The 18,903-nt window shown below is 49.2% G+C and overlaps 1 protein-coding gene across 1 annotated transcript in view; it reads left to right on the top strand.

Moving 5' to 3' along the window:
• The first annotated feature begins 410 nt into the window (after window positions 1-410).
• The window catches only part of MTMR12 (myotubularin related protein 12), a 68,507-nt gene continuing 50,014 nt past the window's right edge, over window positions 411-18,903 (top strand). Inside the window, exon 1 of the mRNA XM_060092762.1 lies at window positions 411-578. Coding sequence (XP_059948745.1) covers window positions 411-578 — 168 coding nt within the window. The remainder of the gene's footprint in view (window positions 579-18,903) is intronic.

Raw genomic sequence — 18,903 nt, 5'->3', positions numbered from 1 at the left:
CTAACACCTTAGCGACCGCAGGATCACTTGGCGGCGGCGACATTCTTGCTATCCAATCGCCGGGGAGTCCGGAGAGAACGCTCTCTGGATTGGTCAGAAGAAACATCTGTCCAGGTTCATTCAAGTAGGGACTTGACGTGGGGCTCGGCCGGCAGAGCCTTCTGGCCAATCAGAGAACGCATGGGGGCGGGCTTTGCCGCAGGAGGGTGGAATGGAGCCTATCTCGGAAGGCGAGTATCCGCTAGGCAGACCGGCCTGTCGCCAGCGGGGGGGGCGTGGCCTCCGGCCGCGGGTTCCCGACTGCATGGGCCTGCGCGCGGAGTGGGTGGGGCCCGCGTGCCTGGGCGGGGCGAGCGGTGTCAGCGGCGGAGCCGGATGCGGGCGTTGCCGCGGCCGCCGCTGCCCTGGGGATGGGCGGAGCCCCGGCCGCCAGTGCTGGTGGCCGCTGCGAGCGGCTGCCTCTGGTCCCGCGCGTCGCTGCTTCCCAGGGCGGCGGTATGCTGGGGAAAGGGGTAGTCGGCGGTGGCGGCGGCACCAAGGCGCCCAAGCCCTCCTTCGTGTCGTACGTGCGCCCCGAGGTGAGGGGGCGCCGCGCGGGTGGGGCGTCGGACTGGAGCGGCCGGGGCGAGGGGCGCCTGCAGCCCCTTACCCGCCGCAGGAAGAGCCGCGGGCGCTTCCTGCCCGGGTGCCGCAGGGGAGCCGAGCGGAGTGAGGCCCCCAGGGGCGCGCTGGGCTTCCCGGCGGGCCCGGCTAGGGATCCCCGACGCGGGCAGGCAGGTGCTCGAGTGCAGGGCCCGGCTTGCTGGCGACCAGGTGAAGGGGCCCGAGCCGGGAAGGTACTGCGGCCCGGCACGCTCCTGGCTACAGTGGAGGGGAGCTGGGTTTGGGGCACCGAGAGAGGGGAAGAGCAGGGACGTCTGGACCCCCTTGGGGACCTGCCCAGAGCCTGCAGTCCGGGCGGGTCTGCCCTGCCCTTGGAATTTCTCAGTGAGTCTGTAGAGCTTGCTTATCTCAGCTGCTTGCTTCTAAGAGTGCTATTTGATGCCGCTGGCGGGATACCGTGCACTGCCTCCCGCTTCCCATCAGCACTGCAGGGAGAAAGTGTGGGTCGGTCCCGGCCTCAGTCAGCCTCTACCCGTTCCTTGCGAATTCCCCTCTGTCGCTTCTTCCCCCTTTCATTTCACCCCCTCACCATCACTCTTTCGACCCCCCTCCTGCTTTCCTCCTGGAGTTTTACTGTCAAGTTCATTCATTCATTCAGAAAATATTTTTTGAGCTCCTACTCAGTGCCAGGCACTGTTCTAAAACTGCTTGGAGGTATACATCAATGAACAAAACAAAGATCCCCGTTCTCCCGGAGCTTATCTGAGGGAGAGAGGGGTGAACAATGAATAAAGTAGGTATAAGTAAATTATGTGGTATATTAGAAGTTGAAAGTATCATGGGAAAAGAAAAGACCTCCTTCTCCTCCTTGCACAGTGGCATTTGAGCAAAAACTTGAAGGATGCTTGGGATCTGAGGGAAGAGTCTGGAGTGTTGGAGGGCCATCAAGGAAACCAAACCTGCAGAATCCAGTGGAGGAGGGGGAGAGTCCTAGGAGAGGAGGTGAGAGAGGTTACAACCTGTAGGCCTTGCTGAGGGCTTCTTGAGCAATAGCTCCCAATCCAAATGCCTAATTAGATGCATTTTCATTTTGGATTTCTGAAGGTTTTTTCCTGCTCCTCTCTCAGCATTTTCAACAGCAATGTGCAGAAGCATTAGCAGACTCTTTGGCTGTCTTCACACCTCTGTAAAGCAAAGGCAGGTGGGCTGTGGATGAGAGGGCTTGATCAAGGACTGCTTCTCTGAGACCACCTGTGGCCTGAAGCCTTTGCATATGTATCTTTAAATTCAAATGTGTGTCTTTTTTTTCCAGTGGAGAGTACTCTTGAAATGGGTCTTATTTTTAGTCCTAATTTTTAAATAAAAACCACTTCCTCTGTAAGTGCTTGATAAGGAGTCAGGATCATCTTGCATATTCAGCAGGCTCTCCTGTAGTATAGAGGGTAAGAAATGTGGTCAGTTTCTCTTTGTGTCTTTTTTGATGGAGACCTGGTTGAAACACAACTGATCTTTTATCCTTTCCTCTTTAGGGAGACTAAACTACAAGTGGAAGGTCTTCTTTTTTTTTTTTTTTTTTTTTTTTTGCGGTATGCGGGCCTCTCACTGTTGTGGCCTCCCCCGTTGCGGAGCACAGGCTCCGGACGCGCAGGCTCCGGACGCGCAGGCTCAGCGGCCATGGCTCACGGGCCCAGCCGCTCCGCGGCATATGGGATCCTCCCAGACCGGGGCACGAACCAGTATCCCCTGCATCGGCAGGCGGACTCTCAACCACTTGCGCCACCAGGGAGGCCCGGAAGGTCTTCTGAAATGTGGCCAGAGTTCAAGAATGTTCCAATTTTTTATCCACCAAGAGCACATGTTGTAATTAGACATGTTTACCCTCTTTGCCCACAAGCTCCTGATATATTTCCTTTGAGGGATAATTAGGGAAGGGGAGTGGTTCAACCCCAAAATAAGCCTGAAGTGGTCACATTTTTCAGATCCTTATAGTTGGCAGTTTTGTTTTCTTGCAAGAAAATAGTGCTGTGTAGACACTATGCTTCTTTGTTGAAATCTGTCTCAAAAAATAGTTTGTAACAGAGGATAAGGCTCCGACCTAAATCATGGATGGTTTTTAGAAGATAAGGGAATGAGGGAGTAAGGAGACAATTTGCTGTTAAGTACAGTATAGCTTTTGCTAGCTCTTACGTTACAGGAAATGCATGTGAGCAGCTTCAAGGTATAGCCTATGTGCCTCTGAGAGCACTGGGTCTGGTAACCTTCTCTTGACTCAGTAGGAGGAATCCTTCAGAACACTTTTCTGAAGACTGTCATTCTGCTGTTTCTATTCCTTTCCCTCACACTACCCTCATCTTTACTGCTTGTCACGTGTGTTTTCCTACCACTGTCTTTGTATGCTCTTTGTTTTTGTTAGCTGGGAAGTCGCAATTTCTCACACACCTTCTTGCTGGTAGATCACTAAGCTTCCAGAACACCCTTCACGCCTTCACGGTGTAAAGTGCCTTATGATACCTGTGCCTGGCAATGAACTTGTTCTAGGCTGATCAGATCTTAGAAGATTTATCAACAGCTGCATTCTGTATGCCAAAGAGGCTATCAAGAGCCAGCACTTTCTATTAAAAACAGAAGGCTTAACTGGATAAAGTATTTGAAGATGACGCTTTTAAACATGGTGGCGAATTTTTTTTGTCTTGTGATCACAAAGGGTTGGCATTGGACAGCCTAAAATGAGGGGTGGGAGTTAACGTCACCTGTTAAAATTGGAACTCTGCCACAGTAACTTGGCTCTTCTGTCATTGATTCTCCTAAATCAGTGAATGTGAAAGTTAAAATCCTGAACTGTAATTTAGGATCTTTGGTCATGTTTTGTGAACTCTGCCCAGAGGGTTGCAATCAGTGAATTGCGTAAATGGGAAGCTGATGGTTTTGGAAGCTCAGGTGAACAGGCTGGAGAGAGCTGAGCTTATCTTGGTGGTACCCGATGACTGGTACTTAAAAACATCTCAACACTTCCACCCCAGCTTAGCCTCAGACACAAGGTGCCTCTGTGCAGGGGAACCCTGGATGCTGAGCTGTGCTTCAGGGAGGTGTTTGGTTATAGTTTGGGTGCCAGATCCACTTTTCTTATTAAATAAAACACCTGTTTGAATTATTATTTCAGAAGTCAGAGTGTTCATTGTAGAAAAATAGGACAATATAGATAAGCAAACAGATTTTTTACAGAAAAATTATAAGCTTATTAACGACTTGGAATGTATCCTGTCAGATACGTGTGTAGGTGTATGCATATGTTTTTTACCAAAACGGGACTAATATTGCTGATCACATTATTTTGTAATCTGCCCATTTCACCAGAAATGTACATTGTAAATGTCTTTCTATGTCCATTGTTAACCTATAACTTCGTTTTAAATTAGACCCCTTTTCCTCAACAGAGACAGACAGTGTGATGGGGAGATGTTAGGTAGCGCGAAGAGCCCAAGAAAGTAGTGTGTTTTGTTTTTTTTTTAAATAAATTTATTTATTTGTTTATTTATTTTGGCTGTGTTGGGTCTTTGTTGCTGCACGTGGGCTTTCTCTAGCTGCGGCGAGCGGGGGCTACTCTTCGTTGCGGTGCGTGGGCTTCTCATTGCGGTGGCCTCATTTGTTGCGGAGCACGGGCTCTAGGCGTGCGGGCCTCAGCAGTTGTGGCGCGTGGACTCAGTAGTTGTGGCTCGCAGGCCCTAGAGGGCAGGCTCAGTAGTTGTGGTGCACAGGCCCAGTTGCTCTGTGGCATGTGGGATCTTCCTGGACCGGGGCTCGAACCCTTGTCTCCTGCATCGGCAGGTGGACTCCTAACCCCTGCACCACCAGGGAAACCCCAGTAGTGTGGTTTTTAACTGCTTTTCTAGTTAGTCACCTTCTCTGGTGCCGAATGACAATTCTGATTCTTTAAGACTGTCAGTTCTCTGCTCAGTTACCTGGAAATTGTAAGCACGAGTTTGGTAATTCATAGTGGTTAGAAATGCTTAGTGTCTGTACCTGGCAGCTTGTAAATAAAGGACCCTTAGGTGATCCTAAGAGAAAGTTCTGATTTAATAAGAGCCGGTTCCATTGTGATACGGGAGCCGAATAAAAGCCTCAGGGTGCTTGTGTGTTGTTCTCTGAAACTAAGACCAGGAAAAATGCAGCTTTTAGAGTTTGCTGTGCTTGTGCCCGTGTTTGTGTGGTATTCCAAATATGGTTAAGATGTATTTTCTAGTTGAGTTTAGGTCAGCGCTTGACTTGAATGTACTAATCATAGTTATTAATTACTTAGTTGTGGATTCTCAGACTTGGAAGAGAATTTAAAGATGATCCACTCCACCCCTGAACTCTTCCTCTGTTATGTCGATGTGGAAATGAGGCCCAGCGGGGTTAATTGCCCTGCCCGGGGTACAGTGTTATTGTAGAACAGAGTTAAGAGCTGTCTCTGGAGGCCAGCAGTGCCTGTGGCTAAGCCAGACCCACAGCCGTTCAGGAAAGGTTTTATATAGATGTGGGGAGAAAAGGCAAGAAGAGACATGAACATTGAGAAGGGTCCAAAAAATCCAGATTTAAGAGCCGATTCTTTTTCCTTCTTATTGATCCCTCAGGGAAAAGAATGCATTCGATTGCCTCTTCCTCCTTTAAGGCCCTTTCTTTTGGTGGGGAGAAGTGAACCCACGATCCTGAATTCTTCCCAGAGATAGGACTGCAGGTATATATCAAAATAAACAAACCAAGAATTCACTGATATTCATTAGGCACTTCTGTGTCCCAGAAACTGCTTATCTCATTTCATCTTCATCTGTCTTATGTGGCCGATACTACCATTACCCCTCTTTTTTGTGTCTAGATGTGGAAAGTGAGACCCAGAGAGGTTAAGTACCTTGCTCAGGGTCACAGCTGGCAAAGGTTGGTGCCAGAATTTAAACTAGGGCCTTCTGACTCCAGGGCCATTCTCTTATCCCTCTAGTTGTGAATGCAGGGAATATCATTAGTGAAACATGCTCATAGGCATGCCTGGTGCTTGTGTGCTAGAGTGCTTTCTCATTCTTGTTCTCTAGCAGCGGTTTCTTTCTTGGCTTTTGTTAGGTTCTTCACCAGGGGATTGTGAGCAGATATGGGGCTCGTTGGCGATACGGTTAATTTGTTCAACAGATATTTATTCAGCACCTACTAGTACCAGGCGCTATTCTAGATGTTGGGGATCCAAAACAGATGAAACGATTGAGATTATTTTTTGGTGGAACCCTATGGTATTGGACTGCTAATTTTGATGACTTTGATGGATCGATGACAAGAGGAGATTGGCTTAGCCTAAAACAGACCTCCTTCCTCAGTCCTAGCAATAAAAAATACCTTTTAAAGCAAAATCTAGACCCATTACTTTAAGACTCTATAACTTTTTCTCCATTCCAAAATAATTTTTTTTTTTTTTTGCAGTACGCAGGCCTCGCACTGTTGTGGCCTCTCCCGTTGCGGAGCACAGGCTCCAGACACGCAGGCTCAGCGGCCATGGCTCACGGGCCCAGCCGCTCCGCGGCATGTGGGATCTTCCCAGACCAGGGCACGAACCCGTGTCCCCTGCATCGGCAGGCGGACTCCCAGACTGTCCCAACCACTGCGCCACCAGGGAAGCCCCAAACTAATTTTTTTTTTTTTTTTTTTTTGCCGTACACGGGCCTCTCACTGTTGTGGCCTCTCCCATTGCGGAGCACAGGCTCTGTACACGCAGCCTCAGCGGCCGTGGCTCACGGTCCCAGCCACTCTGCAGCATGTGGGATCCTCCCGGACTGGGGCACGAACCCGTGTCCCCTGCATCGGCAGGCGGACTCTCAACTACTGCGCCACCAGTGAAGCCCCAAACTAATTTTTTCATGGCAGAATTTTCTCCTTCAGCTTAGAGGTCATCCATAGTGATTTAACAGGCCATTAAAGAGTGATTTAACAGGCCATTAAAGGACATTAAAAGTTCTTCCTAAAATGACCACTTTCTTAGCTGTGGCTTGAGCCTGATGATCTGTCCAGATCTTCCGCTTTTTCTCTCCTGCATGTGCTTCCTGCGGCATCTCCCTGGGTCCCATCCAACACCACACAGCTTCTGCAGATAGAGCACCAAAGATGTCATGAGGCTATTGTCAAGCAACACTTCCTGCAGCCCATCAAGCAGCTGCCACACAGACAGCCCTCGTCTTAGCCAGCCTCTCTTCTGCGCCCTGCTTCCGTCTCTGAAGCTAAAACCAGCACTGCTGTCAAAATCTTAGGCTGTGGGGAACCCATGCTTAGAAATTTAAAGTTCTGGATCCTTCTCTGAACATCCTCAACAGAACGTTTGATATCCTTTGACTACTTCCACGTGAAGCCGTTCTATGTCACAGTGTGCTTTAGAGAGAACTCAATTTTGGGGGGGTCAGAAAAATTTTTTATCACTATAAAAGATGTATACCTTATTTTTATGATAAAGACAATGTTGCAGACTTTGGAAGTTAGAAAAATAAAACTACCCGTAATAATGCTACCCTAACCAAAGCAGTTATTTCCATTTTTCAGTTGTCTAGGCTTTAGGGTTGCACTCATAATACGTGTAAAAATTTACAGCCTGCCCTGCGGTTGTTGTGTTTGAAGGTGGCACTGCTGATTCGTGTCAGCAGAGCAGAAACTTTGAGTCATTCTTCCAGCAGGAAGCCTCCCTCAGTTTCTCATCACGTTAAGCTTGTGACTTCTGATGTGCTTTATTTGGAGAACAGTGGGTTTGCAGTTTAATGAATCATTTACAGTAAACTTCTTGAGGTAGGTTAGGAGGTAGGATTGAACTGGAATAATTCTGCTAACCTCTAATATTCTGCTGCTTTGGAAGGCAGAAGAGAGGAGGTGGAAATGGAGAGGGACTCCAGGAGGGAGCGAAGCTGCCCGAGAACCGGAAGGGCCGCCGGGCTTCCCCCTTTCCTTAATCCCCTCCGCATGCCTGGGGTGTCACCCTCCAAGGAGAGCACACACTTGTCATCACTCTCCCTTGCTAGCTGTGTGTGAGGCCAGTCCTTTAAGCCTTGGTCATATTTCTACCCGAAAAGTGGGAATAATAATACCCATCTTATCTGATAGGTATATGTGAACGTTTATGAATCTGAACTGTGACTGTGCACACAAAGCCCTCAGCAGAGTGCTTGGCGCCTGGGTAGCCTTCAGGAGATGTGGCCTTTCATTGTTACTGTTACTCAGGAGCCACCTGGATGGTTTCAGGAAGTACTGAATCGTCAGTCTTAGAATACAGGATCTTTCCCAGCTAAGGTATTAATGACAGTGGGATATTTAGTTGTCGTGGTTGTTGCCATGGTATCATGCCAGGAAAGTTCACTGTAGTAACTCTTTCTTAGAGTATTTTTCACTATCTCCGAAAGTTTCTTTTCTTCTTTTCTTTGTTCTTTTATATGTTTGAGAATGATTTGATTATATTTAAAATTCCAAACCTAATGAGAACATTTAGCAGTTGACTTTTTTCATTGTTAACATTTGGCCTTTGACATTTTGCTCGATTCTTTCTGTGGACTTATTTTTTCTCTTCCCTCATTTCTGAGTCTCTCTATCATAGGCCAGATTTTGTCCATCACATCTGGTCAATGACTTACTTAAGATACGAGTAAATAAAATCAAATTACCTCTGGGAGTAATAATTCTCTTTACCTACTTCAAAGGCAGTGGCCAGACTGTGCTGTTTTGATTACATATGTAAACACTTTTCCCTCTTGTGCCCCTTTGTCATTCTTTGTAGACCTGGCTGGTGGGCAGTCTTTCAGAGGTGGCATCTAAACCATCACTTTTTTTTTTTTTTTTTTTTTTTTTTGCTGTACGCGGGCCTCTCACTGCTGTGGCCTCTCCCGTTGCGGAGCACAGGCTCCGGACACACAGGCCCCGCGGCCATGGCTCGCGGGCCCAGCCGCTCCGTGGCATGTGGGATCTTCCGGGATCGGGGCACGAACCCGTGTCCCCTGCATCGGCAGGCAGACTCTCAACCACTGCGCCACCAGGGAAGCCCTAAACCATCACTTCTTTGCTTTGGGGGGAGAGAATGGCTTCAGCCACGAGAAAAGCAGGGCCTGTGTATGAAAGCGCTGGCCACAGTGGTGAAATATTTTGAAGTCTACCTTTCCCTTGTGACAGATTGCCAACCCTTGTTTTAGGCAGCGGTCCTGAGCTACTCGGTTTTTTTGCTTTTGTTTTTGCTGAGACAGTTTTTTAAGATTTCTGAGAATACATTTGAAGGGAATGATCCCAGTTTTTTAGATGAAAAATCTCACTGTGTTCCTACCTTTTCTGCATATATAAAATTGAATTCGTGTTTTGCTTTAATTCCTTGAGATCCACTTCCCAGTGTGACTTCACCTCTCCGAGCCTTCCTTTCCTCACCTGTGACGCTGGATGCCCATCTTCCCGGCAGGCTTATTTTGAGCATGAGAAGAAATACCATGTACACCCAGCTTGGGACGTGATACGTGGCAGATACTCAACAACTGCTAGATGCTTTTATTATTATAACTTGAATCAGAAGAATTATTGAGTGTGTAACTACCATTTGCTAAGCACTGTGTTAGAATTAGGAATGAAAAAAAAAATTGGCGGTCTGTGCACTCAAGAGGCTCGCATTCTGCTGGAGAGATGGCAAGTGGACAGATGGCCGTGACGTGCAGAGGTAGGTGCTGCCTGTTGAGGAGGGGGGAGCACATGATGCTCTCGGGCACGGAGGAGGGCCCCCCGCTGCCTCTCAGCAGCATCTGGCCTCATTGGAAGGTTGCGTGGGACTTGGAAAGGGCAGCGTTGACGTGGGCTCCGCTGTGGGGAGGAGGCCGTGGGCAGGTAGGAGGCACAATTTGAAAGGTTTACAGGTGGGTGGGGACCAGGTGGTCAGACCATCTGTCCTCTTCCCTTATATAAGGTGCACACGGAGGTGCAAGGGAGGCAGGTCCTGAAGAGCAGAATCCAGGGGCACCACTGGGACACGCCTGTTGTTCCCTACTTTCTGTGGCTGCTGCTTTACGCGTCTTTCTGGCTCTTGGTGAGCCTGTAGGCAGCTTCTCGTTTGCCCCAGTTCCTCTTGCTCCAAGATCATGGAAAAGCTACTGCCCCAAGGCTTTTAGCTCCCTGCCAGCTACTCGGCTGACCTAGTATTTATATAGCAGCTCTGGAGGGGGACCGGGAGAGGACGCACAGAAGGCAGCGCCATGTGTTTCTGCAGCTGCTGCTGGTCCCATCAGTTAGTTTCAGTGATAAGACTCTGACAGCCCCATGACTGCTCCCTGACACCTTTCCTCGAGCGCTTGTGCACATTCCAGCGCTGCCCTCTACTTTCAGTGTGATATGCGGGTTAGGAGCATGGCTTTGGAATTAGAGCTTTGCTCCTTGCTGTATGGATTTAAGCTGGGTATGTAACTTCTCTGAGCCTCAGTTTCCTGACCTGTGAGATGGGAATGAAAGTAATAGTATGTAACCCATACAAGTGACGTTAGTCTTTTTTTTTTTTTTTTAAGATGTTGGGGGTAGGAGTTTATTAATTAATTATTTATTTTTTTCTGTGTTGGGTCTTCGTCTCTGTGCGAGGGCTCTCTCCAGCTGTGGCAAGCGGGGGCCACTCTCTTCATTGCGGTGCGCGGGCCTCTCACTGTCGTGGTCTCTCTTGTTGCGGAGCACAGGCTCCGGACGCGCAGTCTCAGTAGTTGTGGCTCACGGGCCTAGTTGCTCTGCGGCATGTGGGATCCTCCCAGACCAGGGCTCGAACCCGTGTCCCCTGCATCGGCAGGCGGACTCTCAACCACTGTGCCACCAGGGAAGCCCCGACGTTAGTCTTAAGTGAGGCAATCCGTGGAGAGTTGCTAAGTCAGTACAACTCGGCACGCGCTAAACACTTAGGAATTGTTAACTGCTGTAGTTGCTGGTACTCTTCACCCCAGAAGCTGCAGCTGTGTGTCTTCATTCATGTGTTTGTTTCTTGGGCTACCAGAGCAGGTCCCGACAATGGCAAGACTTGACCTCCGTTCCCTTCGAGCATGTTCTTCGCTTGCACTCTCAGAGGCCTGTGTCTGGAGCCAGCGGTGCCCTTTGAGAGGGGCCTCTGTGGTGGTCTGTCTTCATCTCCATTGCCACTCTTCCTGCTAGCATCTCCTCTCATGCCCGGGACCACCGCCCACCGCTGCTTACCTGGTCTCTCCACCTGCCACTGCTCCCTTCTGCATCCCCCTCCCCGAGACACTCCTCCCGTCACGGCCAGGCTCCTTTCGGACGCAGCCTTCACGTGTCATTTTCCTGTTAAGAGTCCTCCATGCCCCCTGCCCCTTCCACTGTTCCAAATCTTAACGCACTTTCCAGGCTAACCCCAGGTTCTGACTGCTTCTGGTTTGTTGACAGATAAGTAGCTTGGATTTGGGAGCCCAGGGCTCTAGCTGTTTCTTTTCTGTGTGTCCTTGAGGGAGCCCCTTCAACCTCTTTGGGTCTCATTTCCTGATTTATAGAGTTGGATTAGGCAAGTGGTTTTTTTGTTTGTTTGTTTGTTTTTAGCGATACTCGGGCCTCTCACTGTTGTGGCCTCCCCCGTTGCGGAGCACAGGCTCCGGACACGCAGGCTCAGCAGCCATGGTTCATGGGCCCAGCTGCTCTGCGGCATGTAGGATCTTCCCAGACCGGGGCACGAACCCGTGTCCCCTGCATCGGCAGGCGGACTCTCAACCACTGCGCCACCAGGGAAGCCCTAGGCAAGTGTTTTTAAACATATTTTGTGCAAGGAACTTTTTTTCTTTTTTTAAACAGCGTGGTTCTTGAACAACTTTTTCAAAACGCACTGTCCCAAGTGCTGCTCTGGAGATTCAGACAGGCCCAAGGGGTGGGGAAGGGTGTGTGTGTGTCAGGGTGGGAGCGGGGACCTGCAGCAGGGACCTGCGTTCTTTCTGTTAACTATGATCTCTTCCTTCAGCCCCTGTTGAGAACTGCTATTTCAAATGAAATCATAAAGGAAACCCCAAAATAGAGAAAGACCAGAAGAGAGAGGGTATGAGAGGTACAGTGTGAAAAGCCCCAGACCAGGCAGTACCGAAGGCTCTTGTTACTCCAGCCTCTTTGCGTTCTCAAGTCTTTGCTCGTAACTGCCATCCTGCTTTTTGTCCGTGACACAGGCTGTCTGTAGCTCTGGATTTTGGTGATGCTATTTGAGTGTTTATTCTCTACTCCTTTGTGTATAATTGTTCTATGTCTGTGGCTCGTGTTTCCCCAACAGAACTGTAAGCTCCTCGAGGGCAGGCCTGTAGTGCTGGCCACTCAGTGTGGCCTTGCGGAGCTCAGGCTGGCTTCAGAGAGGGCTGAATGGACCGTGGCCCAGGGCCATCCCTGGAGAGGGCCTCAGAGGGTAGCTGGTGGGAGCTTCACTCAGAAGTCATTTTTTGTTTTTGTTTTTGTTTTTAGAATACAACATTTGAACATTTATTTAACTTTCTTTTATACTTACTTAGGATTATAAATTTCAAATATATCACTTAATTTTTGTTTACATCCCTGTCATTGAAGACGGCAAATGTTAACCAAAACAAGTCCCTGCAAAGTCACATGACCAAGGGCCTGGCTACAAGAAAGAACAAAGAGTTAAAGTCCATGATGTAATTTACCAGACAGTGATGCAAGGAGCTAGCCTTCTGGCTTGAGTGGTGGATGGAGGAGAGTGGGCAGTGATTGTGGTATGTGCTGCAAAGAAGTACAAAGAAACAAAAATAAAATACATTACTGTGAGGTCGTTTTATTTCTCCTGCAGAGTGATTTGGGGGAGCTGAGGTTGAGAACTAGGTGAGGAACGTCAGTGTGATTGCTGACTCTGCTCTTGGTCTTTGTGCCCCAGGAGTCTGCTTTGGCCTGAGATGCTTTGCCTAAAAATACCCCTTTTCGCCGTCACTGTGGCACTTAGTTTGGTAAACTGGTGACCTGTGTGGACACCTGAAACCCAGCTGTTCCCCATGATGTGTCTCCGGCTGCTCTTTGCTTCCTTAGGCAGCTCCCGTTCCAACAAGCAGCAGACAGACCCTCTCTGTTGGAATTAAGCCAGCTTTTTGTTGAGGTCAGATCTGTGGGTTCTGAGGCTTACACTGCTACGGTGGGTCTTACCATTTCCTCTCTAGCCTGAGGTTCTTACTGGGGAGAATGTGCTAAAGTGTTTGGATTATTTAAAGGCCTGGGGAATGCCTGGTAAGAGTGATCCTTGCTAAGAAGCATGAGTAATCCTTTCACTGCTGTTCAGTAAATGATGAGCTGTCAAAACAGGTGAGGGCTTTAGTTTGGATCTTGGTGAGCAGTTACTTTCTTCCTTCAAAAAGAAAAAATCTGAGGTAAGAGAAGAAAAGCAGTAAATCTAAATGTGAGAGAAAGGACTTAGAATGACACGTTAGTAAGTTTTTTTTTTTTAAACACACACACACACTGTATTTTATTTTTACAAGAATGAGTAAGTATTGCTTAGCTGTTGGGGTAACGGTGCTGTCTGAGGTTGTTGCCTATTTCCCTGTCCTGGAGACTTGTTACAGTTGAAGGGACACTTGATGGTATTATTTTGTAATAAGAAAAAAGTTTAAGATTGGCTGCCTAGGGCTGGGGGGCGGGGCTATAGGGAGAGACTGCTAATCGGTACCTTTGGGGGTCATGAGCATGTTCTAAAATTGATTCTAGTAATGGTTGTACAGTTCTGTGAGTATCCTGATAAACACTATTGCTTTGTATACTTTAAATGGGTGAATTGTATGGTATGTGAGTTATGTCTTAATAAAGCTTTTACAAAAACACAGTTTAAGAATCAGGACTAGGGCTTCCCTGGTGGCGCAGTGGTTGAGAGTACGCCTGCCGATGCAGGGGACGCGGGTTCGTGCCCCGGTCTGGGAAGATCCCACGTGCCGCGGAGCTGCTGGGCCCATGAGCCATGGCCGCTGAGCCTGCGCGTCCGGAGCCTGTGCTCCACAACGGGAGAGGCCACAACAGTGAGAGGCCCGCATACCGCAAAAAAAAAAGAAAAAAAAAAAAACGAATCAGGACTAAACTTGGTGTCAGAAGTCCTGAGTTCTGGCTTCACCACCTATTTAGCCCTGTGAGCCCAGGCACGTTATTTAACCTCTTGGAGCTTCACTGGCCTTACCTGTAAAGTGGGGATGAAAATTCCTTACAGGACTGTTGTCAAAATAAATGACGTAGAACATGTGAAACAGGACATAGTAAAACCTCCAGCAAATGATATATTTCCGTGTTTAAGTTAGACATATATTTTTGCGGATAATAGATGCTTAGTCTGAAGTGCTCTTGAGAGTTCCCAGCTCGCCCTGTGAAGTGAACATGTATTGTGACTGAGAACTGATTTGCATGATGAGTAAACAGCAGAGTCCTTAAGGACTAGGTCCCAACCCTGTCCCGCATCTGTGGTCTTGTAACCTTGAGTCCAGACAGAGATCGTTAGTTCGCCTCTTACTGCATGTCTGCTCCCCTGGCTTCAGGTGCTGCTGTCGTGCTCTATTGTCAGAGTAGCTGTTGCTTGTATCCAACTGCCAAGGCAGTGTAAGGTTAGTAGAGTGGAGCTGTGGTCAGGGCAAAGCTGGTACCTGATCAGGCTGGCTCGGAAGGTAGCGGAGCCCCCTGGCCAGGAGCGGGGAACCAGCAGCCCTGGGAATCAGCTCCAGGGAACAACTCTTATTTTGCTTTCTCTAGCTTCCTAGGCCAGGACAGAAGATAGATTCACTTAGTCTCTAGTCTCTATCCTCAGTGATAAGGCTTCCGATTTAAAGTCTGTCTTTGAATGTGCCCCTGCCCTATCCATGAGACTAGAATGTGTTTCAGGAAGCCAGCTAACGGAGAGGTGTGGGAAAGGTCAGTAATACCTGCCACTAATCACATACTTAGGTAGTAATTTTTATTTATTTTAAAAATAATTTTATTTATTTATTTTTGGCTGCGTTGTGTCTTGTTGCTGCGCGTGGACTTTCTCTAGTTGCGGTGAGTGGGGGCTACTCTTCGTTGCAGTGCGCGGGCTTCTCATTGCCGTGGCTTCTCTTTGTTGCGGAGCACGGGCTCCAGGCGCACGGGCTCAGTAGCTGTGGCTCGTGGGCTCTAGAGCGCAGGCTCAGCAGTTGTGGTGCATGGGCTTAGTTGCTCCACGGCATGTGGGATCTTCCCAGACCAGGGCTCGAACCTGTGTCCCCTGCATTGGCAGGCGGATTCTTAACCACTGCGCCACCAGGGAAGCCCTATCTATCTATCTATCTATCTATCTATCTATCTATCTATCTATTTATCTATCTATCTGTCTGGCTCTTAGTTGCGGCACGCGGGATCTTTTAGTTACGGCATGTGGGCTCTTAGTTGCGGCATTCAGGATCTAGTTCCCTGACCAGGGATTGAACCTGAGCCCCCTGCACTGGGAGTGCAGAGTCTTAACTGCTGGACCACCAGGGAAGGTCCAAGAAAGCTTTGCAGAGGACTTGAACTATGTGGACAGTGGACTGGACGAATTGGGTGGGCAGGACAGGGGAGAGCGGACTGTGGGGTCCAGTGGCTGCACCGGGGGCTGGATGGCGGGAGCGAGACTCTGATCGTGGAGGTGTGCAAGGTGCGTGCTGGCAGCTGGCAGGAAGAGCGGCAGCAGGGAAGCACGGGCGTGGTCGGACTCTGGAGCTGTTAAGGAAGCAGCTCTGGTAGGGCTGGAGTCCAGAGGACAGCAGGTTCGGCGAGGGGCGGGGGGAAATGATGAGCTGACTTAGAAATGTGAATTTGGAGGATCTGAGGGACATTACAGTGCATGTGGCCAGGAGGCTGTTTGGGGTCCAGATTTGGAGCTCTGAAGAGAGATCTGGAGTAGAGATACATTTGAGGGGAGGAGGGTTGTCAGCATATGTTGGGGGAGAGCTTCTCCAAGGAACAGAGGTCCTGTGCACCCTGCCCAGAAAGGAGATGAGAAAGAGAAGGGCCCGGAACGCATTTCTGCTGATTTTCAGGGCTCAGTCTAAATGACACTTGCTGAGGGTAGCAGTCTTTGCTGACCCACTCCAAACGCGGTTAGATGTGTCTGCTGTGTTCCTGTTGTGGCCTCCCGCACAGTGTAGCAGCGTACACGAGTCATTACTGTTGCTTGTGCTGTGGTCAGACTCCCGTGTGCTCTGAGGAGGTCGGGGCTGTGCCTTGTGTTCATATCTGCTTTTGCTGTGCTGGTACAGCAGGTGCCTAAGAAATGACAGTTCGGTCAATGAAAGAGTGTCTGAAAGGCCAGGGGGAGGAAACAGTGTCCCTGGGGAGGATGTGGTCGGCGGACAGAAGCAGATTTATTTTAGTGAAGGGCATGGCTCTAGACAAGCAAACCCAGGCTCAAGTCTCGCTTCACTTAACCTTGGTCAACCTCATTTCCCCCATCTCTAAAATGGGAACAGTAATGGCAGTTAAGAGTTGTAAGGATTAAGTGAGATGATGCGTAGAGAGATACCCTTCTGCAGGTGTCTAATGTTTATTGCACTGAATCCCCAGTTTTCCAGTTGTTATTTTTTTGGCTGTCTAAACATCTTAAGGGCAGAAGTCAGTTCTTCATCTTTTTACACCGGGCATTTGGTAGTTAGGGCACTCAGGAGCTGTTGAAATGAATTGGTATCTATTGGCGGTGGGTCATCTCACACCTCTGAGTAACCAGACTTACAGCTTGAGAGCTGACTCACTGGTTTTGCTGCACAGGCTCATGGGAACCCTGTGCTTTGGGCCACGCCTTCTCAGAGACGTAGTTCTGAGAGGAGATCAGACGGACACCTCGTAATTGCTGGGCCACCTGTACCAGGTGGGTCGCAGTGGGTGTGTCTCCTTTGGGCCACAGGCTTGCTGGAGAATGGGTGGCAGTTCTCACGTCTCGTCTGGCACAGACGTGGCCAGAATAGGAGTGCTTCCGGCTGCGCGCGGGGCGAGTTTCTTAGATGTGAGGGCAGTGGCAGCTGCGTGTCCTGGGAATTGTTGATGCTCACCCTGACAGCAGGAACAGATGTAGCTCCTTTTGACCTGTGGGGTAAGATGTGCGGAAACTGGAAGACTTGCTGTTATGCCCTTTATCCTCTTTTTAAGCTAAAACAAACAAACATAAAGAAGTAGCCATAGCATTGGGGTAAATGTTGAAATAGGAATTAACCCAAAAACTCCAACCTTGATCCTCCCACTCTGGCAGAACTACCCTCCATTTATGTTCATGCCGCTGTTCTAACTGAATTCAGGCCACTGAGATACCCTAGTTTTGAAGACTTGGACGTTCTTTGACCAGTGCCAGCAGTCTCTGCTGTTCTTTTGTGCCATAATAGCAAGCTTTGTCCACACTCAGATGGAGTAGCGAGAGGTGCTGCACAAGCCACAGGGATGGTGTTTAACGCCCCATTTGTTGAACATTTGCATCATTTTCAAATGAGTTCCTTTTCAGGCCTCTTGCAGAGAAAAGTCTGTCAGCATAACTAGTAGAACCAGTTCTGCTTGATTGTTAAAGAACTGTACTTTTCTAACCTTCTTTTCTTACACATTGAGCATGATACTTCATTGGGGCCAGTAAGGAATTTTATCCCACGTGTCATAGCTCTGGAAGAGGATCAGAGTTGAAGGGTAGTGGGATAGAAGGAGCAAAGGCTTACGGGGGACTCCGGGCCTTTCGCCGAAACCAGGTGACAGTTTCAGAAGCTTCCGCTGCTCCAGAGAACAGGGCTAGTGCAGAGGCAGCCGTCCCTGGATGCTGGTTGAATTTCCTGTGAGATCCTGGGATGATGCCAGGCCCATCCACGGCACCTGCTCTCCTGCAGTTCTTACTGGACAGGCTTCATGACTTCTAGTCTGTCTGGATTAAGACCACGTACATGACAGCCTTTAATGGAATGTTCTTTACAGTATGATGAGAGCGTTTGGTGATGCCACCCACGTCAAAGCCCAAGCCTAGATATTGTCTCTTAATCTCCCTCCCATGTGTTTCTCTGGTCCCTGCTGGAGTGTTTTTAAAAACCTCTCGTTACCTAAAGCCATTATTAATTAAATTCCTCAACGAAATCTTCTGAGCACTTACTGTTTGCAAGGCCTGTATTGGATTCTGGGACAATATGGCGAGCAAAACACCAGACAGAGGACCTGCCCTCAAAGAGTTTATAGATTGGTGGGGAGATAGACTTACATAATTATATAAATAAATGTGAAATTGCAATTATGACAAGTGCTAGGAGGGAGAGATACACGGGGCTGTAAGAATGTGGAAACAGGGCTCCCCAGAGGAAATGACCCTTGTCCTGAGGTCCAATGGATACTTAAAATTCACAGGGCAAAGAGGGAAAGGAGACGCATTCCAAGCAGAAGGAACTTGGACTTAAGATAAGAAGCGGCTTGGCAGGTACGAGAGGCTGAAGGAAGGCCGGTGTGGCCAACGTGCAGCTTGAGGAGGAGGGTGGTGGGAGAGCAGGGTGGACAAGGAGCTGGGGCCCAGGCTGTGCAGGGCCTCCTTGCAGGCTTTATCAGGCTGTTGCCCTCCTCCCACCAGCAATCCAGAGCAGACCGTGTTGTGAAAGCATCACTGCCGCTTTAGGGTGAGAACGGATAAGAAAGAGGCAGATGCAGGTCGAGCAGGGGCAAAGCTGTTGCAGCGGTCCGGGTGGGAGGTGATGGTAGCCTGGACCAGGGTGGTGCTGTGGAGGTAAGAGAGGAGCATGGGCTGTGGGCGTATGTAATGGGCGGTACTGGTCGGCTTTGGTGGTGAAGGACTGGGTACTGAGGGTGCAGGAGAAGGAGGTGTAAGGGGGGCCCTTAGGATGACATGCTCTTGAAGGGAAGCACAGGCTAGCCCAGACTGTACATGGCAGTGTTACTTGCGGCTGGAGCCTTCCCTGGAGTGTGGTACACCGAAGATTCCTGCTGAACTCGCGAGGGTTGGTTGGGGTGACACCCAGACACTAAGGCCTTGGAGGACCCAGTGGCGTGAGTCCATAGGAGGTGAACTCTCAGCTGGTGTTGAGGAAGCCCCCGAGTTCTTTCCCACGTAGCGGCCATTACTCCTGGGGGTCGATGTAGTTTGTTTTTTCTGCTTCTGTCGTTTCAGCCTCTCCAAAACCATTTTAGGCTTTCCCTGGGCTCTTTTATTGATGCTTGCTTTGACCTGGTTTCAGGTGGGTCTAGCAGATACATTCACTGATCTTTCTGTCCTGTTTTCCTTTTTTCCTTCGTTCCACAGAAGAGGTAGTGTGGCATCATGTAAGAACACAGGCTGAGCCAGCTACCAGGTTTGACTTCTGCTTCCACCACATT

The sequence above is a fragment of the Mesoplodon densirostris genome, chromosome 3 (genome assembly GCF_025265405.1).
Source record: "Mesoplodon densirostris isolate mMesDen1 chromosome 3, mMesDen1 primary haplotype, whole genome shotgun sequence".
Taxonomy (NCBI): Eukaryota; Metazoa; Chordata; class Mammalia; order Artiodactyla; family Ziphiidae; genus Mesoplodon; species Mesoplodon densirostris.
The sequence above is the reverse complement of the archived record's forward strand: the minus strand, read 5'-3'. Positions and strand labels throughout refer to the sequence as shown.